We start from the raw sequence: 18,645 nt of genomic DNA, 5'->3' as shown, positions 1-18,645 counted from the left end.
TTAATCGTTACCATCAATGAAATTTTGCAACCTTATGACTAAATGTATGTGTACATTGTAACTATAAACTGTACTATAAGCTGCCACAACCAATGTAGTATTCTTGACATTACCTCAGCTGACCTATAAGTGCCCTCACACAAATCTCATGCCTGATTGCAAATGGTAATATTTCAATGATATTTCATGATTATTACACAGAGTTTACTTAAAATGAAGGTCTTTAGGAATAACGAAAAGTGATAAACAAGCCGAACAACACACTATTTAGAGACAAATAAATTATTGAAAAACAACCCAACATTCCCACAAAATAAATGCTACAGTATGTTTTTCTGTTTTAGATTTGAAATGAATGTGTCAATGACTAAAGTAAACAACCCCAAATCCAATACTCAAGTGGACTAAACAAAAAACTAGGCCATAGAAAGAGGAGATTAATAATACACACACACATATGGCAGTGAATCTCAGTGAGATCATTAATTAATAAGGATAGGGACCCTTTCTCAGCCCCACTTGTCATTATCAGCTTACAAGGAGCAGGTCTTTGTAAATAGAAAACGAGAGATGCGCTATAGCTGCTGAAAAATCACATCCAATAACAAATTACTGTATTAAGGTATTCAAATTTATTTGGTACAAAAACAATAACAGAAAAGTAAAAACTGAATGCCACAATGATAGATAACCAAGTAAATTTGTATTTCAATTAACTGTTTATAACAAAACTGATATTACAAACATAATTATTACTTAAGTAAGACATGTATCCCACTATAATTTGCACAAAAATACTGCAAGCATGTTGACAGGCTGGCAGGCCGTCTATGCCAGACTATCAAACTCAGTGGCAGCTCTCATCTCAATCACTTAGAACTACTGTACTTAGTATTCCTATGTTTCAGGGTTATTTATAGCATGCTACCTCCAGTCTGGGAAATTAACAGTTCGTTTTGAAACCTTAGATCCCTGCCTGTGCCATGAGGATAATCTTACATGACAGCTTATGGAGGTCGCAAGCAAACAGCAGTGACTGGGGTGATGGGAGGAGAGCGGCAAAGGAAAAAAGAGCTAGTCTTATGCATGTCCACAGGAGGGAGGGGATTCACATGTAAATTGGAAAATAAAAAAATTAAAAAAATGTCAATAGCCATCTCTCAACTCTTTTCCAGTGACTCCCTGTAACTTGTAAAACAAGTGCATTACTCTAACCATTATGGAAAAGGAAAACTCGAGACTTGAATGTCTATCTTTCTTGACATGCAGTCTTCTGCCATTAAAGTGCTTAATTATAGTTAAAGAATCCATACTGGCAGTGCTGCATGTCCACTACAGAGATAATAGATTTTTAATGGAGTGATGATGGTAAGTAGACCCTCTCTAGGGATGTATCACAGTCAAATACTCAGGCTCCGAGACCCATCCTAGAGCCCCAATAGCCCACCACACCCTCCTACTACTCACCAATGACATCATCCTCTTAAACAGCATCTAAGCCAGCAGAGATATTGATGAGGATGAAAAGAAACACTATCCTGCTCTCAACAGCCAGGGAAACATGAGTTAGTGATGCAATGATAAGGTTTAAAGCCTATCTGAAAATTGTGAAGGCTTGAAATATAAAATGTTCTAAACAAAAACAAAACCTTGCTTTAAGGTGAATGTAACACAGCCGAGGTGTGCACGTTTTAACCAGCTGCTCTAACAGGCACAGTGACCTTTTTACAGAGTGGGTCATCCTTTAGATGGGAGAGGTGGTGCAACGGCAGAGATGAAAAGGTCAGATGACGTCTAAACAACTGCATGGGCTATAAATTTTAATCGTTGAACAACAAACAATCAAAAAAATGTTTTTTTTTTTACTCTGTGTAATTGATTTATCTTATCCAAATATTTTTGGTGTTTGGTCTGAGAACACGTGAAAGCACAGAAGGCATCAAACGGCAGACTGTAGTAAATGTAAACAAAAGCAAGAATTAAACTTTCAAAGATAACAAAGAAAACCATACAAAACACACACAATAACCTCACATACACACAGGTCTGTCCCGACTGACACCAAAACCAGGCTGAAAATTAAAAACCCTACAGATTAATGCAGCATTTAGGTTTTAATTGCCTAAAAAATCATAGCACTTTCATGTGGCCTGTAGCCGGACTGCAACCAGACTACAGATGTGCTGAAAAAGAGACAACATATTAAACATCACACTCCAAGCAGTGGATGGACACATTTCATCTGTTTTCCAGCTGTCTCGACAATGACTACAGACAGTGGTAACAAATTCAAACGCTCCTTCTTTCTGACTATATTTCTTCAACCCAGTCTATTTGGCCAGGGTAAAAATTACATATAATGCTTCCATATAGACATGAAACAATATAAACTCTGACCCTACAAATTAGTGCTATTAACGAAAGGGTGTATATTTTATTTAAAAGTTTTTGAAATGAAAAAAAAACCAACAACCAAAAACAAAACATATGAAAAATATTAAAAAGTGAAAATCTACACAAATTAAAAGAAACAGAATCCTCCTTAGAGCAGTTCATAAGTTCTCACTCAATGTAATTGAAGTGCTTTTTTGAGGGGGGTTTACAAAATAATATATTGCACCGTTCCTCTATTCATGCCATGGAGAATAAAAGTACATAAAAACACCAACTTGCAGCTAGTTTTCCAAAACTAGTAATAACAATTTAACCAACTTTTTGAGAAAACAAATTATACGTGAACAATGGATACACTATTACTTAAGTCACCACCATAGGCTGAACATAAAACATGAACAAAGGGAAGCAAAGTGATAGAAAACCACAGTTGCCAGAGGATAAAGGGAAGCTGTAGTAAAACTAAGAGAATAAAGACTTTCCTGATTTACAAAATACATAGAAAACATGTATCATTTATGATTCTATTTTAAAGTAAAAACAATAAAAACGTCCAGATATACCTCTTTATCCATCTTTTCAACAGCATTAAAATAGGTTTATATAATTTAAGTAATTCCAAAATGACTAAAATATAAAATATAAAGAAGGTAACAGGTGGCAATTGTGCAAAAATAAAAACAAGTGATTTGAATTTAAGCTTCTAAATGTGAATAAATGTGAAAACGGACAGCTCACTGATTAAAACTGTCATATTAGGTTTATGGAATAAGGGATTTTGATATTTCAAATGTTTTGCACGTTAAAAACTAAACGACTTCATGCAACGTGTCAGATGTATCGACAGTATCAGCGGTTAGTGACAGACAGAAGTGAAGAAGTCTGCGTTGCAATAAGTTGGCTGATTACTTCATAACGAATACAATGAATTATGTCACAGACCGGCGTCTTCTTGGGGTTATTTGAACGTTGCTGCTGAAGTACGATGTGGTTGACATCAGTGTCTTTTTCGTCATGAGCGTAAGCATCATCATTCTGCCACATACGTATAAATGCATTGTAATGGAATCTGACTTCCGCAGTGATACATTGGTTTTTATTCAGTGTGACGGGGCGTCACCCTGCTCGCCAGTGCGGCCACTGTCGGCGGCAGCAGCAGCTCTCTCTACTGTCCTCGTGCCAAAAAACACCACACAGGAAGTTAATATTTCACTGCTACGTCCATTTGACTGTTTTTTAATCATAGACATTGGGAGGAAATTGACAGCGGTGTTCATGACATATTCCTCCATGACCAAGTTTTAACACCCCACTCAAAATGGACTATCAACACAGACTATTGCCTGTAAAATAAAATTAAAAAACAAAAGTACAGACGGTATGTATAAGCGATGTAATTCCTCATACCTGTATGCAAGTCTGGTGTTTAAGTTGAACACATAACGTTAGGACTCACCGGTTGAATTTAATTCAAATGCTCTGATAGCTAACGCTAACTCGTTACAACAACAGTCTGTTGTCTCCAGCGGTGGCCCACAATTTTAATCATTTCGAAAAATGAATAACCATCAACGGAAAATGTCCGTAAATTCAAAATAAAGCTTGTGTATTTTTCACACATGGATGTTCTCTGCATACTTACAACAAGCAGGGGTCTGATTAGCGACAATGTTTTCGTCTGCCGGGAAGAAGCAGCAGCGGTGGAAGAAGAATCTTTAACTCTGTCGCCTCTCCGCTTCTGCTCAGCAGAACATTAAATGTTCCTGGTCTGTTTCCAAACGTTTTCTCTGACAAATGTCTGCAGCGTCTTCTTTTACTCGCACTGTTCTCTTGGAGTTGGAGAAATGCACCAAAGCATTCATTGGCTGTGGACAAAACGAGCCCGCCGTTGGACAATGTGCTTCCACTGAGAGCAGAGGGGATGAGGAGCGAAGGGAGCCCACGCCCAGCTCCATCACACACGGAGAACCGCCCCGGTTACTGTGCATGAAGTGCTGCCTTCAAGTACTATAGGGAAAATAACCACATGAAGCTCCTTCCTTAAAACATACAACAGCCACATCATGTGGGCATAGAACTATACCGTTATACTCATAGCGTAATTACCTAAGTCATGTTGTGGATACATTCCGATCTTACCAAATTAGCTTTACTATTGATTCGCAATTGATTCGCTGAACCTTTATCTTATTCACATATCTGGTTATAATTGTGTTGTTATTGTTTAAATAAAAAATGTGATGTGTTTGTCAAAAATGTTTTTTTCCCAAAAATCTAAAATGTGACTGAGGCTAATGACAGTATCCAATCATGACACCATATCCTGTCACATTTTAAATGCACGGTATTGGGAATCTTGTTTTTTTTTTTTTACAAATGCAATCCAATATAAAGTCAAATAAACTCAGTTGGGTAATTCTGATTTTACATAACTATATATACAGTATGCGACGAAATTTCGTTCTGATTCCGTTACCGGATGTAAAAAATACATTTCCCATAAAACCTTAGGGCTTTTGTATCCAGGAAGTCGTCTGTGGTTGTCAAGTAAACTTTTAAGCTGTGTTTTTGCGTCCATATCTCTGGACTGCAACAGGTAATCTATACTCATATACCATTCGAATAATAATCGAAGAAAAATGCATTTCTTCGGATTGCATATTTGTTGATTCGCTCAAGATGTAATTTTACATACTTCTAACATTAGTTCGTCTGTAAAACTGCCAAGTATTGCTACTTTGTTAGCTCATTTAGTCATGTTGTATCAAGCGTTGATATCGAGATAGTGTTATGAACTTTTTATAGTCGTTGCACTTTATAATGATGCCAAAATTATACTTTTTAGTAATATTAAAATGTGTTGCCCTCACTGTGGTAGCTATTTCACCTGGTACAATAACATATGTTAGTTTGACACATAGAAAATTTGTTTTTGTAAAAACACGTACTTAACTGACTACATAATGCAACCTGCAATTTGGTTGAGGGATTGATTTTCCTCATCCTTTAGACACAGACATTTTTGTTATTTTCTACTGTGCGCCCACATTTTTTTACACCCTTGAATGAAGACTGTATATTTGTTGTCAGGGTGCTGTAAAGTATGAGTTGTTCTCATACCACTATGATTGACATGGTCCAGCCTGCCTCAGCACGGGTCCTGGTGACTGAACTAAGTGGATCAGGACAAATTAACCCCACCCCTGCCGAAAAGGCTTGTGAGGACACCAAGACAGCTCTGGAACTCTGTCTCAGCCCTGAGAAGCTGGTAAATTTGCAGCAGATTATGTTTTTTTTTTTTTAATGGTGATGTTACTTATTTAAAAGGCATTACAGACCCAAATAAGTATACATAGAGGTGCAATGTCTACTGTACAAAAGGCCCCTGAATTTTTTTAAACAACAATGGGTATATACAGTAGTTTGTGTAGTTAGAACACCAGTGATGCAATTGAAAATAAAAATTTAAATTCCGGCAATGGAATATAATGTACATTTTTAAGGGTGTTTAAATAAAATGCAACATATAGAAATATCTGAGCTGGCACAGCTTGATTGACAGCTGTGATCACCTCAATGTAAAATGTCTCTGGGGTCGCCAGAACTTTGTGATGTCAAGATAGGTTGGTAAACCCCTGGCCTGTGTGCACGCACGCCACACATTGAACACCATGTTGTTAAACGACTGAGCAGAATGTGTCAAAGACAAAGTTTTATCAAACAAACCTTGTGTCTGAAATCATAACTAAATAATAAAAACTAAGACAAGTGAAGTCCAAGGTCAGTACTGTACTGTTAATTTAATGTTCCCAGGAGTCAATGTGTGGGACTTGGGACCTGTCTGGTGTGACGTCACTGGAGTTCTCCATAAACACGCAAGAAAACTCCCTGGGTAACATCGGTAAGATGCACTTTTGAGAGTTGAACTGTTTCTGTTCACCACTGCTTATTTTTATTGTAACTTAACAGTGATCCTAAAAGCAAAAGCAATTTTTAATTCACGCTTAATTGATCATTTAAACAAAACATTGGTGTTGTGTACTTTACAGTAGATGTAGTACATTTCCTGTCAGTGAGACAATCTGTGTGCAATACTGGACATATCCTGGTTCATCAACACTATAGGCCTCATCCTGTCCTGTTGTAAATTAGAGAAGGATGGAAGGATTGGACATTGGTTTATGTACATGTTTGATTCTGTCACTATACTCTGCTACGTATGGTACTTCTTTAGGATAATTATAGTCAACTATTTAGACCACTTGCAATCGAGGCAGGAAGCCAAGTAAGAAATGAAAGCAAATAATTGCTCGACTGTGACGCAAATGGGTTTGTCTGCTCTCTAGGTGCCTTCTTGCCCAACCTGGTGCAACTGAAATTGAACAAAAGTGTGATAATGTCAGTAAGGTAAGTGGAGAGTTGCATAACATGGTGCTTTTTTTCTAGCCTCCCTGCATTCTTGTTAGGCAACAGGTTTTCAGCCAGATGGAAAAATCCTCAAGTACTAGTCACAAAACCAAAACTAAAATATGATCCTTATTTTACCACACGTTTGCTATTGATGGCAGTATACAGTAATTCACACTGCATTTGCAGGCCATATAGTTTGGCAAACAGGTAAAGTAGACATTTTACCAACAAAATCTTTTGAACTATTAAAATTATGTCTATAAATTATGTTTAAAAAACACATTTTTTAATTTACATCAGATGGACTGGGTTGACGTTGTTGCTTTCAGAAACAAATTGTCGTTGTCATACATGGAACAGTGTTTGTCTTTAAAACATATTGGTGTGTGTATGTAACTGCAGAGCCTATTATTCTGTTTTGAAACCACACACACAAATAAAATGCTAAGCAAAAGCAGGTGAAATCTGTATTTAACAATTAAGCAACTGACCTGGTCCTTTGGGAATTCCATCCCCCAATAGCACAATGGCGAGCCCATGTACCGCAAGCGGAACACCAACCACAGTTTTAGAACCACTGATATAGAACAAGGTCCATCCATCCATCCATTTTCGTCAGCTTATCTGTTACTGGGCAGCAGTCTCCACGAAAGCCACCCAAATCACATTGCACCGTACCAGCCCCCCTGAGATTTTCCTGAGAATTCTGCACGTCTTTCAAGCAGGACAATATTAGTTCCTAAAAGTGATTGACAGATTAAAGAAAAATCTGGAAGCGGCGTTTGTATTTTTTTTTATGCTAGCATGTCTCGAAGAAATCCTTTATGAGACTGCATATTAGGGAAGTTAATTGGAGATTACTACAGTGTAATCGTCTACAACTGTCTTAATATTTGTCACGAGGCTTTTTAAGAAACGAACAGACTGAAGACTAGATGAAAAAAAAGCTGTTGTTGGGGTTGCAACACAGATATCCAGCGCTGTTTCATTGTCAGCTGCATGTTGAAGCACGTAAACCAGACACCAGCAGATGTTGTCTGTAGTCGCACGTAAAAAAATCATTAATAGAAACAGGTTCACCCATCTGGTGGACAATGGAATACAGAGGGGATGAGGAATATCAGATTTCAAATTCCTCCAGGGAAAACTGACACATTTCTCCCAGGATTGTCCTACTGGTTTGACTGCAACCACTTCAGTGTCAAAAGCAAACATACGTTGTGATAAAAAAAGTGTAGCAGCTGTACATGCACTTCCTCTGGTAGCTTCTCCTGCTCTTGGCTACGAGAGCTGCAGCTAAGAGGCTGTAACAGGGTTGTAGATTATTCTGAGAGACACTCAGAGAGTCTGGGTTTCCTGCAGGGACAAGTACTTGATTTGCATTCTAGAAAACAGAACATGATTTCTATCTTCTGTGGATTGATGACTTTTTCATATTTTGCAATTTACACAGTTCTATAAAACCCATTTTCTACTTCTGGTCCTACATTCCTTTTATTTTATGTTTTTTGTTTGATCTCCTGTCCTAATGATATGCCACTGTGTCCTCAGAGAACTCGGAATGTCACTCCCCCACCTGCAGGTGCTGTGGATGTGCCGCTGCTGCCTGTGTGACCTTGACGGCATCTTCAATTTTACTGCACTTAAAGTAAAACATTCAGTAAAATGGAAAAATGTCCTATTAAATTCAAGTAATACAGCATGACTAATTTTCATCTTAACCCTGGTTACTGTGGGAGTTTCCCACAGTGGAATGAGGAAATGATTACATTTTCTGTCAGCCTACTTTGTGTGCTAACTAACACTACCTGCGTTGGACCGTAGGAGCTGTATGTGGCCTACAACCATGTGTCGGACTTGAATCACGTCGGCATGCTGGAGAACCTGCAGCTGTTGGACCTGGAAGGAAACGATGTGGAGGACTTAGTCCAAATTCAGTATCTCGGCTTGTGCCGAAAACTACAGACACTCACCTTGGAGGGGAATCCTGTATGTGTGCGCCCTGCAGCAACCGCCCCTCAGGTTTGGTAACAATTTTATGGACAACTACTGAACAAAAAACCTTGATGATAACATGTGAATATGAGCGCTGAGAAAAACCTCAACTGAGCTGACACACCTGCAATTCCCTGCACAAAAAAACCAAAACAAAAACGCAAGCTTTCTTATCAAGGCAGCAAGTTGAATCACACTCAAAGGACAGAATAAACATATAACAGACATACGCATATCTATATCTATCTATCTAGAGTATGTATAGCTAGCTCGGTGACGCGCAGAGAAGATGTCCTCTTCTCCAGTTTACATTTAGGACACAGAGTGCTTCTATTTTTTCGGGTCAGTGTGAATGTGTTTATTTACACCCACCGACCAAGCATTAATTAGGAAACTAGGACAATGAAGGGAGAAGCTGAGTGGAATATGCATTAGGTCTGAGCTTTGTACTGACCGAGAAGGTCCTGGATTTGCTCTCTTCTCTCTCCTCTGCTATTCTCTCCATCTCATAGACACACATATTTGCTTACTTCCTCTTACACAGCCCCCCCCCCTCATTTCCTCTTTCATTTCATCCTTGCCAGTTCATTCACTGCACTTGGGCAGTTTTTAGAAGAGCTGGTCTGATTTGATTCCCAGTGCACTGGATTGCCCACTCCCCCCCCCCTCTGTGACTGACTTTCTGTTAAACAGAAGTAAATGAAGTGGCCACAGGTTTGATGAGGATGGAACACAACAATAGTTAAGGAGTTAAAAACAAAACAGCAAAACAGCAAAGAATTTGGGGTTTGTGAAAAGATTCAGATACCTAGAAAAATCCATGTTAATGCCAAGGACTGGCTGTGTATGAATGTGAAGTCTTTAGGCTGCTTTTACATTAAAAACCACTATGTTACTGTGATGGACAAAGCCACAAAGGCGTAGAACTACTTAAGCAACTCGTTGTGGCTCAGAACAGTCAGATGATGCATTAAGTATGTTTGGTGAGAATGTAAAAGAACGAGCCATACATCATTAATGTGCCAAAGGCTATAGAGATTTCTGGCCCGCTCTCAGTTGAGACAGACTGAAAGTTGATAAAAGCACACGTCCTGTGTTGCGAGGACACAGGATGAGTTTATGCTTGTTTTGAGATGAGACAGATGTCTGGTCCAAAAGCCACTGGTAACTGTGGTGACATGAGGGCACATCAGTACCTTTAAAGAATCCGCCTGTTTGTGATGGGAACAATGATTAGGAGGCAGATGACATCTTTTCAGGAATCGCATCGATGTTTCAGTGGAACAAGGCAAGGATTGATTTGATTTGGGTAAAAGAGCTTCACAAACGTAGAGGGAATTTGCTGCAGAAAAAGAGGCTCAAGTCTGTAATTCAGCAAGAATACCTTGGCTTAAGTTTGTCAGTTTATTTCTTTGTCCTTTTATCAACCAGTAAATGTTTTCAGAAAGTGTATCGTGGTTTCGCTTTGCTTTTTTGGTTTCTGTAAATTATATTTTGCAATTTCTAAATCTAACACAATTTACTGGTAACACGGATGAGTCATAACTGGAACTACGACGTAACGATAAACTCAAACAACTGTTGTTGTGTGAAACAAGGAGAAAGCTCAAGTTAAAATGTCGCCTTTATTTTTTTTCTTCTACCTAGACAGCAGACTACAAATATCGAGCTGCAGTGCGGGAGTTGCTCCCTCAGCTGTGTTACCTAGACAATTTGAGTGTTGAGGAGGAGGAGGAGGAAGAGGAAAAGGAGGACAGGACAATCTGCAGCAGCATCATGGGAACAGAGTGGGATGTTCTGCGGAACATCATCAGAGACTGTGCCTCCACTCTGAGTGCTGCAGAAGACAGTGGTGTGTGTATAAATATGTTGTTTTGAGTCGGTGAAGGCAAACATTTTATTGACAGCAGTATATTTAATCAGCCATTCATTCAATCCACTGTTCCTGTTATTGCAGTGGAGACAGTGGAGAGTGTAGGTACTTACAGCAGACCGAGCTCAGCTTGGCCTCTCGATTGGCCACTCCCCTCCACACCCAGCACAGGATCCAGACCCACATCAGCAACAGAGTCTGCATCAAGACCTGGTTCTGCAGACTCATATCGAGTGTCAGTGGATGACACCAGCTTTCTAACACATGGTTAGGCACTTTTTTTAAGGTCATCCTGATAGTCTGGGTTATCTGCAGAGCTTGTCATCAGTCATTTGATAATTTATTTTATTTATCTGTTGATTTTTGCAGGAGCTGGTAAGATCTTGTTCTGTGGAAACCCAGTCCAGGCTCTTCGAGCTAAGCATGAGAAGTTAAGGGTATGTAAAATATGGCTGATCAGCTTCTTTTTTTTTTTTTTTTAAATAAAGACTTTATTAGCTTCTCCTATTACGGTGGGACTAACTTTGAATCCACAATTCTTTTGGTCAACCTGTGTCAATGTCCAAGTGTTCATACTCATTTTTCAAGTCAGCTTTTTATAGAAATCCATAGGAAATCATTATTTTATTAGAAATGGTTAAGAAATTAATAGTTTTATATCATTATTATAATAGGGATGAAATAGTTACTTACAAAAGTAGAGAAATATTACTTCAATTCTTTCTTTAAAATTGTTCGCTTTCATTCACAGTGTTATCGTTTAATATCTATTATTATTGTTATTATCAACAATTACTAATATTATTTTTTACAAACTTAATAAGTAACTTAACAAATGAATACCGTATTACAGACATTAAATGTAACAAAGATGTCATTTATCTTAGGGATTAAAATCGGTTGGTTAACACGTCTGTGGCACAAAATTGTTGCACAGATTGGTTCGTAATTTATATTTGTACCCTGAATGCACACGTTTCATTAAATAAAATGTATGCATTAAATTATGTTCATTCGCATTATTTAGATCTATAAATTAATTCTAAAAAGTTGGCACCACTGTTCAAATGTAATAAAAAACTCAACTGTGAATAATACGTACTGTATAGTGCAGAGTACTAAATACAGAAAGTAACTGCAACATTTCTTCTTTCTATCTTTTTCATTGTTATCTTTTTTTCCATCTATTTCCCCAGCGTGGGATCAATAACAGTTTGATTCAATGGAATCACACAAATATTCCATATTCATAGTAACTTGACCCCTTTCTCATCTCTGACTAACAGACCGCGCCCACTAAATCAACCTTCACCCCCCGTGACCTGCCCATCCATGTACCGGAGCACACCTATGACACTGAGGAGCCTGATGTTAGAGATCGCTCTGATGTGATTGCTGACCTCAAATCATGGAGGGAGAAGCACAGCAGGTACCTCCTCCCTCCTCCAGCTCTCTCTTTCCCCCTCCTGGTTACATCACCACATACACCCAATTATGTAAAAGCCAGTTCTGGACTTCCTTCTACCCAGTAAATCACTCCTCATTTTTCCAGGCGTCTGCAGGCCATAGAGACGGAAAGATTACCACAGATTCTGTCAATTCAGCACAGTAATTTGGCAGAAGCAGATGATGATGATGATGATTATAATGATGAAGACAATCATGGTGATATAGAGAGTGATAGCAACGATGGAGAGAAGCAGCATGACAACCTGAATAAAACCCCAGACTTGTCATGTCCGTCTCTTTCCCCAGGTAATAGTTCACTAAATCATTGATCCAGAAATACCTTGAAAATGATTGGGAATTTATTAAGAGATTCAATATTTAACGATGTTCTGGTTCATTTTTGGCCACTTATATATATAGTATACAAAATGTCCAACCAAACCTGAGCCCAATGTCATAACTTTGCTTTCAGATCTGTGTCACAGAGAAGCCCTGATCCCTGATATAGCAAAGCTGTCCCTGTCCCCAGATGTCAGATTGTCTCCTTCTCCTCCTGTCCAAGCTGAAGCAGTGCCACCTTCTGGTGTTCCCAAACCACACAGCATTCGTGCACGCAGGCTACGACAAAGCCTGGTCCATTTAGAACAATTACCCAATTCTAACAAAGAGGTGTGCAGCCTGAAGACCGCAGCAACAGTGGGAGACACACACCTGTTACTTCCCAGAGTCTGTAGTGTGACCAGGACAAACATTCACATACCAAACCTGCCATCCGCTAGTGAGGGAAGCATCGATTCAGGGTATGGTTACAACAAAGCCGACATTTATACTCAATGTTTTCAATACAATTTTTCCTGTTAATATTTGCAAAGATGCATTAAATGCATTATTCAATTTTTACACTATATGATCATTACTACACAGTACTATATGTATAGTTGTATTTTTTTTTTTAGTTGCTCATGATCTACCAGTGGTCCCTTAATGATCTACAGGTAGATCCTGGTAAACATATTGGGAATCCCTGTTAAATAATAATAATTCCCACATTCATTGTGGTTAAGTATCACAGCCGTAATAAAGTCCATTATATGTATATATATATATATATATATATGTATATATATATATATATACACACACAGTATATATATATTATCTTTAAATAATTAGCACACTTGACAGAAAGATTGAAGAAGATTAAAGAAGTGTTTTTTTTTTCCAGTTTGGATATGGAATTACCGTGTCAGCATCGTCATCCTCCCCAGTTACCCAAGCTCCGGGACAAACTGGCAATGAGTCGTCCTCACACTGCGAGGGCTGCTCTACAGATACATCAGCAGCACCATTTTCACTGGACCCACAGTGGATCCTCACAACAACACTGACACCAGGGGGACGTTAATGTTAGGCTGCTCAATGTGTTTGACAGAGAAGTAACACAAAGACCATTCAGGAAGAGATAGGCACTGACACTTGAGCATTCCTCATGGATCACGATAGCGATCTATGAATGTAATTGGAGAAAATAATAACATAATCTCTGATATTCTGACAGATAACATTGCATTTATGTGCAATGTTATTGTCTATGAATACCTCACATATTTTTATTTCTCAGGTGAAAGTGTCTCGATCATTAAAAAGCTACTTGTTTAAAAAAACAAAATAACACAACAGCTATTTCCTTTAACTGGAATCTTAAAAAAAAAAACAAAAAAAACTTGAGGTGACGAATGTTCTAATAAAGCAATAAGGTAGTAAAGTAACCTTGCCGCATGAGGGCGCTATTTCTAAACGTTAATTTATAATCTATCAACACTTTCTCCTCCTTGAATTTACAGCGGTTAAATCCACCTTCTTTGAACTAAGATTCACCTCTTGCTTCGACTGTGTTCACAACAAAATGAGTGTGAATGACTGCAGAATTAACCTGAAACTCCTGAGCAAATATAACAGGAATAATGGACTAAAAAAATCTTCTGTTTTCTGATCATTATGGGGTTTGTTTTTATTGTTTGTAAAGGGCAATATAAAACAGATTTGTACAATTCTGCACCACACCTATAAATATGACTGTTTGAGTGGGTGGACACAGCTTGGAGTAAAACAGTTTAGTAGTTCTTCAGGGCAAGAAGTAATGTGAATCGCCATTTGTGTTGAATGAGTCACAATCATTTTTACATCACAATGCAATTGGGAATTTTCACCATCGGGGCGATGTATGACATTTCCAAACAAGCCTGATGTTATGCACGGGGCACACACAAACACACACCTCTTTATAATTCATCACATCAGTTTAGAGGAACAGGATGTAAATAAATGAGTCAAAGTAATGAAACGCAGGGAGTCATTAAATGTTGGCAGCGTTGTTAATACTACTGTTTAAAGTGTGCGTTTGTGTCTGTGTGTAGGAATGCGTAATGCCTTTGTACATGCAGGAGCACGCACCCACCCCCCTAACCATAAGACAGCTCTTATGTAACACTTTATCCTTCAGTAACTCCTGTCATTGTACATGACTATAGATCCTTCCAGCATTTTCCTCTCAGAGTTCCTCCCCCTCAGGGAGTCTCCCTCCCCCCCACTCCCTGTCAGGTGTTTTCAGAGGAGACACATTCCAATGTCGCTGGTGTTGTTACGCCTTAAAAGATATAAATGGAAGTGAATGGAATGAAGTGAAGTGAAGTGAAGTGAGGCTTTGTGTTGGGCGGTGTGTCCAATTACGATTTCTTCAAATTTTTCTTAAGGGTTAGTTCTCACATCTGGACTTGTAGCTGTGATGCTTTTACCTGGTGGGAGCCAATTACAAGATTCAACCACGTAACGGCTCCACGTAACAGAACAAGTTTCTGCTAGAATAGAACGTGTGTAAACTGCACTAAGATAACATTGGATTCATTAAAGTATCTTATCTTGTAAACTTCAGGTATCTTGGAGATAGTAACACAGCTTGAGTGTACATGGTCTACACACAATACTGCAGTGATTATACTCTGAGTAACCAGAATATAAGGGCCGTCTGAGTTCATTCTGTTAAATTGTTTGCAAGAAACAGAAAAAAGACTACTTTAGAAGAGTTGTAACTCACAAGTGATTTTCAGTAGTCTCATCCTACACGTTCTTCAATAAAATTGAAGTAAATAAAATACCGAGACAAGGTTAAATCAGAGAGGGAATGAGGGAAACGTTTTGTAGGACCATGTCTCTACAGAACTAGCATTGAATATTGTTAGTGTTATTTACTTGTGAAAGGAAGTGATGTACGACCACACGACACTAACGTTAAATTCAGAGAAAATCATTCTTTGTCTGCTCTAACACTTGAGAATATTTTATTGAACCTGCTTTGTCAGCAATTCAACCTGAAAAATTCATGATTGTTTCTGGTAGTGACTAACTTTATTTTGAAACTGCTAACAGTTCCTGTGTGCTTATTTGTTTCCCTCCATAATGAAAGCCTTACACACGGACAAACTGAGGACATCAGTCAAAGCCGGTTATACCTAACTCTCAAGTGACCATAATGTCAATCAAATGCAGTGACCTGGGGTGACCTTGGCCACAGCAGAGTCTCTGACCCTTTTGTTCTCTGACTGCGCTGGTGATTGTGCAAGAAAAGGCATATTGTCTTTTCCATGAAATGGTGTCGAGACATATCCCACATACCCACCGCACCCATCCCATATGAAAAACAGTGGGAAGACAGGAATGGTATAAGAGAAGAAGAGTGAGATGGACAGGATCACCATCACCATGACATGTTTATGTTAATGGTACCATCCACCAGGCGTTTTGATGATGAGTGAAGATTTCAATTTAATGCTTGAATTCACATCTTCCTTCCATTCTCTTAAATAAGGGGTGGGATTTCTACTGAAATGACCAGGTAAATAATATATTTTATTTAATTATTTTTAAATTTTATCTCAATTTCTCATGATCTATCAGCACCTTTGCAATCTACTGGTAGATCCCAATCCACTTGTGGGCTGTGAGTTTGTCATAAACTGTCACTTAAATCAGAAAATTACTAGTGAGTCAGTCAGTTCCTCAGCGAATCTCATATAAAAATCTAATAAGCTGCATTTCATTTATTTTAGATGAAATGGCTTTTATTTTAAATCACTAGGGGTTTTATAATTTACAATACACGTCACATTTTTCTCTCAGACTCAGCAGTTGAAAACATATACGTAATAAGTTCAGACAAGCCCAGCAGAAGCTGTTTGCACAGTCCACACGAGACCATGGAGCCCTGCCGGGAGGAAAATTCCATTCACTGGCAGTTACAGTATAAAGACTCTGTAACTCATTCTGTGTTGACGTCTTTAAGACTGAAGCTACGCTGACAATCTTTAATGATATGTAAGAGATGTTTTCTGAACTGAGCTTAATTATTTTTATGTTTATTGTGATGCTGATGTAAGGAGTCTGCAGAGAGAGAAAATCCACTTGCTAAGATACAATTATCTTTATGGGTTTGTCATGTAGTAGAGTGTATATTTTATTTCCTCAGTCCTTTTAAAAGATGGCTGTTTTTCACATATCTAATTCGTACTACTGGATATTTTCCTTTGTGATAGTGTTCGATTCTCTTGATTGTTATTGATTATGTTACACTGTGAATGGAAATGCCAATAAAGCAACAAAATAGAAAATTAATTTGAGTATAATCACTGTAGTATTGTGTGTAGACCATGTACACTCAAGCTGTGTTACTATCTCCAAGATACCTGAAGTTTACAAGATAAGATACTTTAATGAATCCAATGTTATCTTAGTGCAGTATTTCTATCTGTAATTGTTTGTGATACTGAAGTTGATATGATAGAGCTAACAATGCATTTTCCACTCTTTTCTTTCAATGTCATGTGTGCAATCGCATTGTAGAGCCAGAAATCACCTTTAATTCTTGGAAAGGGAAGTGAAACAAGCCTACAATAGAAATCTGTGTTCAGGCCTACTACTATTGCGTGCATCGTCTTCAACTGCACTGGCGAGTAATTAGAAGAATGTTCCACTTTAAGTGTGGTAAACTGCCTAACAAGGAAGTCACAAACAGCTGTTCTAGTTTTATGCTTTCTTTCCCTTTTGATGATTTTTCTTTTGTGGAGCAATACAGATTTAATGAACAAAGAAAAAGGTTTATTGGATTAAAAATCCAATAAACCTTTTTTAATACATTTAACAGAAGTTCATGGAGAATTTTGGACTGGTCTTGATCGGTTATATTTTAGAAGTTTCAGAAAACACAAGCCTTTGCTAAGATTACTATCACAACTAAAATCCAATTTCTTTAAGGGAGCACAACCCACATAACTGAAATATTCAGTCCAAATCTATCCTGTTGTTAAAGCGGTGCTGCTAACAGAGGGGCAGTCAAACTATCAGCAAAAACATATACCTTCTGGCAGGAATTGCCCTCAGTATTTAATTAAAGATAAGCATCACTTAAATCATTGATTTAATCATTGATCGTTGATTAATTGCTCTATATGTCCTCAGAAAACATTTTTGTTGGCTTAACATTTTGTCTCAGTGTCAAAAGTGATGGATGAAGGGTTACAGAGCCGGTGCTTCCCGTCGATGATTTCCCTTCTGTTTGATCATGTATTGATACTTTTACCTTTTTAAGACTCTGTTTCAACACATGAGAGTTGGGAGAGGTGGATACAGGTGCATTATATGCTCTGCAGCACCTGAGAGAGATGGCAGGTTGCAAAATATTGCTTGGACTTGGCAGGACTTCACAAGGACAGAAATGTGAAGGATGACAGTAGGATTAAAGAAAAGGGAAGCAAGTGCAGGGTAAAAGGTAGTAAAAACAAGAACAAAGAGTGTTGCAGAGAGTTCAGAGACGTGACCTCATCTGATAGGAAAGAGGACAATAAAGAAGCTTACATCTACAAAGCGCAAATTTAACGTTGTCAAATGTATGCTTTCTTTGTCAGTCTCTAAATATACTTAATTATTTCTATAATTAATGTATTGAATGAAAACATTTGGACCAGTTAAAATATCATGTCAATAGTTTTACTGTGAAACCGCGTAACGGAAACAGTAATACGGTTTCTTCCGGATAATCTTGCTACGAGTAGACTTGTTTTAATGTGGAGTCTTTCAACTGAGGGCGGAACTCTGTGTTGCATTCGACAACCTAACAACTGTAAGCTTTTTAATATTTTAAATTATGTTATTTGAATTGAAGAATAAAAAGGTTGCGCTATTGTGAGCTCCGAGCTGCACGTGTTCCGGAATGAAATCATGAAACACACACAGGCTGGTAGCCAATAATATATTGGAGTTTTCTGCTCAAAACTAAGTATTAACGTGACGGACTAACATTGTTTTATGCAGTTAGGGTGGCTTTCATAATCTTTGGTGGATTGCACGATTCTTAGTTGTTAAGTTTAACACGTGAAAAAATACGTTTCTTTTCGCCGAAAAAGCCGCCGAAAATGCAGTAGAAATGATAACTTTTTATTATCATTTAGAAACATTTGTGGGGTTAACCAGTG

The 18,645-nt window shown here is 38.1% G+C and overlaps 3 protein-coding genes across 5 annotated transcripts in view; 2 read left to right on the top strand and 1 right to left on the bottom strand.

Moving 5' to 3' along the window:
- The window catches only part of LOC103380387 (GTPase HRas), a 19,152-nt gene extending 14,713 nt beyond the window's left edge, over positions 1-4,439 (bottom strand). The window contains exon 1 of one of the 2 annotated variants that reach the window (XM_008312334.3): positions 4,037-4,439. The gene's annotated coding sequence lies outside the window, so the exon portion shown is untranslated. The remainder of the gene's footprint in view (positions 1-4,036) is intronic. The other variant, XM_008312333.3, reaches the window with a different exon arrangement.
- Positions 4,440-4,932: 493 nt separating this feature from the next.
- lrrc56 (leucine rich repeat containing 56) lies at positions 4,933-17,068 on the top strand. Of its 2 annotated transcripts, XM_008312336.3 has the most exons (13): positions 4,933-4,990; positions 5,485-5,662; positions 6,208-6,295; positions 6,741-6,801; positions 8,356-8,452; positions 8,629-8,826; positions 10,447-10,651; positions 10,757-10,939; positions 11,042-11,109; positions 11,959-12,101; positions 12,225-12,427; positions 12,594-12,921; positions 13,347-17,068. In XM_008312336.3, the coding sequence occupies exons 2-13, from the start codon at positions 5,498-5,500 to the stop codon at positions 13,507-13,509; spliced, it is 1,902 nt and encodes a 633-aa protein (XP_008310558.1). In that variant the 5' UTR covers positions 4,933-4,990; positions 5,485-5,497; the 3' UTR covers positions 13,510-17,068. The 2 variants fall into 2 exon arrangements, with proteins under 2 accessions (XP_008310558.1, XP_024911703.1); XM_025055935.1 differs by lacking the exon at positions 4,933-4,990 and having other exon boundaries at positions 5,015-5,662.
- Positions 17,069-18,181: 1,113 nt separating this feature from the next.
- rassf7a (Ras association domain family member 7a) overlaps positions 18,182-18,645 on the top strand; it is a 28,943-nt gene continuing 28,479 nt past the window's right edge. The window contains exon 1 of the mRNA XM_025055936.1: positions 18,182-18,293. The gene's annotated coding sequence lies outside the window, so the exon portion shown is untranslated. The remainder of the gene's footprint in view (positions 18,294-18,645) is intronic.

The sequence above is a fragment of the Cynoglossus semilaevis genome, chromosome 6 (assembly GCF_000523025.1).
Source record: "Cynoglossus semilaevis isolate Cse_v1.0 chromosome 6, Cse_v1.0, whole genome shotgun sequence".
Lineage (NCBI taxonomy): Eukaryota > Metazoa > Chordata > Actinopteri > Pleuronectiformes > Cynoglossidae > Cynoglossus > Cynoglossus semilaevis.
Note: the sequence above shows the minus strand (reverse complement) of the source record. Positions and strands in the feature narration are given on the sequence as shown.

Coding starts and splice junctions, on each gene's coding strand:
- lrrc56 (XM_008312336.3), top strand. CDS start 5,498: ATGAGTTGTTCTCATACCACTATGATTGACATGGTCCAGCCTGCCTCA. Junction 8,453..8,628: donor TCAATTTTACTGCACTTAAA/GTAAAACATTCA, acceptor GTTGGACCGTAG/GAGCTGTATGTGGCCTACAA. Junction 12,428..12,593: donor ATGTCCGTCTCTTTCCCCAG/GTAATAGTTCAC, acceptor CTTTGCTTTCAG/ATCTGTGTCACAGAGAAGCC.